This window comes from Asparagus officinalis, chromosome 3 (genome assembly GCF_001876935.1).
Source record: "Asparagus officinalis chromosome 3, Aspof.V1, whole genome shotgun sequence".
NCBI classification, from domain to species: domain Eukaryota; kingdom Viridiplantae; phylum Streptophyta; class Magnoliopsida; order Asparagales; family Asparagaceae; genus Asparagus; species Asparagus officinalis.
In genome coordinates, this window is record NC_033796.1 from 4,388,763 (window position 1) to 4,391,611 (window position 2,849).

The 2,849-nt window shown below is 34.2% G+C and overlaps 1 protein-coding gene across 1 annotated transcript; it reads left to right on the plus strand.

Annotated features, from left to right (window-relative positions):
• Nucleotides 1-1,842, plus strand: LOC109832525. Its single transcript, XM_020399874.1, has 5 exons — nucleotides 1-12; nucleotides 319-474; nucleotides 778-831; nucleotides 925-1,074; nucleotides 1,452-1,842. The coding sequence occupies exons 1-5, from the start codon at nucleotides 1-3 to the stop codon at nucleotides 1,815-1,817; spliced, it is 738 nt and encodes a 245-aa protein (XP_020255463.1). The 3' UTR covers nucleotides 1,818-1,842.

Below are 2,849 nucleotides of genomic sequence, written 5' to 3' on the forward strand. Positions count from 1 at the left end.
ATGAGGAGGGGGGTCCCCTGATTTGCATTGGGAGCCTCTTTTCATTCACTTCTCTCTATCTCTCTCCTCTCTTATAGAGTGTCCATGGGCACTAAAAAAAAGCCGATAAAAAAATAGTCTCCCCATGGGCACTCTATAAGAGAGGAGAGAGATAGAAAGAAATGAATGAGGAGAGGATCCCAATGCAAATTAGGGGCTCCACTCTTCATTCATTTTTCTCTATCTCTCTCCTCTCTTATAGCTAGAGTGCCCATGGGTACTCTATAGAAAAACCGCCACTTAATTATCCAACGATTATTTATTTACTTTTATGTGCAGTGGGCAATAATTACTACTAGAGATGAAGAAGGTTCATATTATGGTGCAAAAGCAACATTAAATGTATGGGGATTACCATCGGTTTCAGATCGTCAAGAGAGCTTTTCACAAATTACTCTTCGTAATGATGAAGATGTGATATCAGCCGGATGGCATGTAAGTAGAAATCTTTTTTTTTTTCCCTTCTTTTTTCATTTGGCGTTTAATTTCTTGTGTAGTTGCAAAAAGAAAAATATATTCATTATTTACTGAATTTGTTTTAATCTCACAAAAAACCCTAGAGCCGAACTTCTTCGGTGTTTTGTAAAGTTCACCCCATTTATTTGTATGCTAATTACTTCTCTTGGAAATAAATTTCCCAATTTTTTTGGGCTGAATAATACTACACTTTTCGCTCTATTAAAATTTTAAAATACTTGAGTTTAGTTCATATAACACCTTGGCTTTGTTTCAATTTAGGTGTTCCCGGAATTTTACGGTGACCACGATACTCATTTCTACACTCTTTGGGTGGTAAGTACATGATGATAGCATTATTAATATGAAGGTGGCATTTTTTAAAAGATAAAATTTCTCTAACTTTTTTCAAAAGAAATAATATTGCAGTCAGGTGCCACGCCCAATAAAGCATGCTACAACTTGGAGTGTGAAGGATTTAAACGAGATAATACATCTCTTTATATTCCTGGTCATAAAATTGAACCGCTGTCCACGTACAACGGGGGCCAATTTGAAATAATTCTTAAGATAAAACAGGTATCTTACTACATATACTTTCCTTCCTTTTATTTATGAAGAAATTTTCTAAACAAACCCATTCATAATTTTTTTTCTAAATAGTCGGGGTTGCCAACCCTGACTATTTATTGCATAGAATGTTAGGATTTAGGTTTATAATTGGGGGTTTACAACCTCCTAAATAGTCTGAGTTAGCACAAACCCCGACTATTTAGGAACCGGATTAAGATAAAATATGTCTATTTTTGTAAACAAAACTTAAGGGGGTCTATTTTAGAAAAAAAATATGAATGTGTTTATTTAGAAATTTTCTTCTTTTATTTATCTTAAAAATTGCTTCGCATTTTTTTTAATTTATTTCGTAAGTAATGACGCTTACCTTTTTTACATGATAGAACAACGATACCGGCGACTGGTCATTATATTATGGGCCTAACGGGGATAAGCCAGTTGGGTCTTGGCCCAAATCCCTCTTCACAAAATTAGCCGACAAGGCTACGACCGTCGACGTCGGAGGAGCGGTCCTCTTTAACACGGGGGAACCAAGCCCACCGATGGGAAGCGGTCAATTTTCTTCGGAAAAAGCAAAAAAAGCAGCGTACGCGAAGGATATACAGTTCGTAGATAAATCCGGACGTTCGTACAAACCAGGGGATGACGTAATCGGAGAATATGCAGATATTAGCCACTGCTACAGTATTTCTACTTTTGGAAATCTAGCAAATGGTTTTTATTTTGGTGGTCCCGGAGGATGTATTTAAAGCCCTTTAGAAAAATATCATAGGTTTTTAATAAAAGGGGAATTCGAAAGAATTGACAGTATTTTTCTTATCATGCTTGAATATTTGTGCAAGATAGTATGGTTTCGTTTATCTTTTCTGTTATTTAAGAAAAAAAAAAACACCCTTTTAGTTTGCTTCAGATTTTCATAAATTCTAGAAATGCCTTAGCACTATAAAGGATTTTTTTTTCAAAATAAACCGATTTTGCTAAATATTTAGCAAAATCGACATCTTTTTGACTGACATGCCAAAAAGAGGTCGATTTTAAAAAACGCCCAGCTGAAAATATACGGGACTAGTAGTCCTATATGTTTTCAATAGCACTAATCTCTCAGAAAACATACGGGACTAGTAGTCCCGTATGTTTTTTGAGAGCACTACTCCGTGATTAGCACACTGAAAACATACAAGACTACTAATCCCGTATGTTTTCTGGGAGGTGTTTTTTAAAATCGACATCTTTTTGACCAACAGGCCAAAAAGAGGTCGATTTTGCTAAATATTTAGCAAAATGGTTGATTTTGTTATATATTTAGCAAAATCGATCTATTTTTTTAAAAAAATTCCCTCTATAAAATCAAAATGAACTTGTAGGGGGAAAAAAGAGGGGGAAAATGCTCGGCATTTGGAAGAATCAATATATCATTCATTACCATTTTCTACTATAATACCCTTATTCTTGTGTTATTATTACAGAGAAAAGTGCTTATAAGTCAAATTAAAAGGCTCATATTCCTTTTATTATTAACCAAAATGACAAAATCAAATTGCTTCACTCGCTTTAAAATAAATTTAGGTGGGCCCTAAGAATAGGCAAACCTTGATTCTATTTTGTAAGGTTTGGGAGTTTGCTTGACCACCCAGTTCCAGTTTGAGTTCCAAAAGAAGTCAAGGTTTATATCTGACTAAAAATAACAAAACATCACTAGAAAAAACACTAATGAGTTTATTGACATTTATCTTTTTCCCAATTTTTTTTTTGACAAAATCTTTTTTTTGCAAAGTTATAAT

Bases quoted from the DNA above. Each gene is read 5' to 3' on its own strand.
- LOC109832525 (XM_020399874.1), top strand. The intron at 475-777 runs GTAAGTAGAAAT...GTTTCAATTTAG, and splicing joins TGATATCAGCCGGATGGCAT to GTGTTCCCGGAATTTTACGG. The intron at 832-924 runs GTAAGTACATGA...ATAATATTGCAG, and splicing joins ATTTCTACACTCTTTGGGTG to TCAGGTGCCACGCCCAATAA.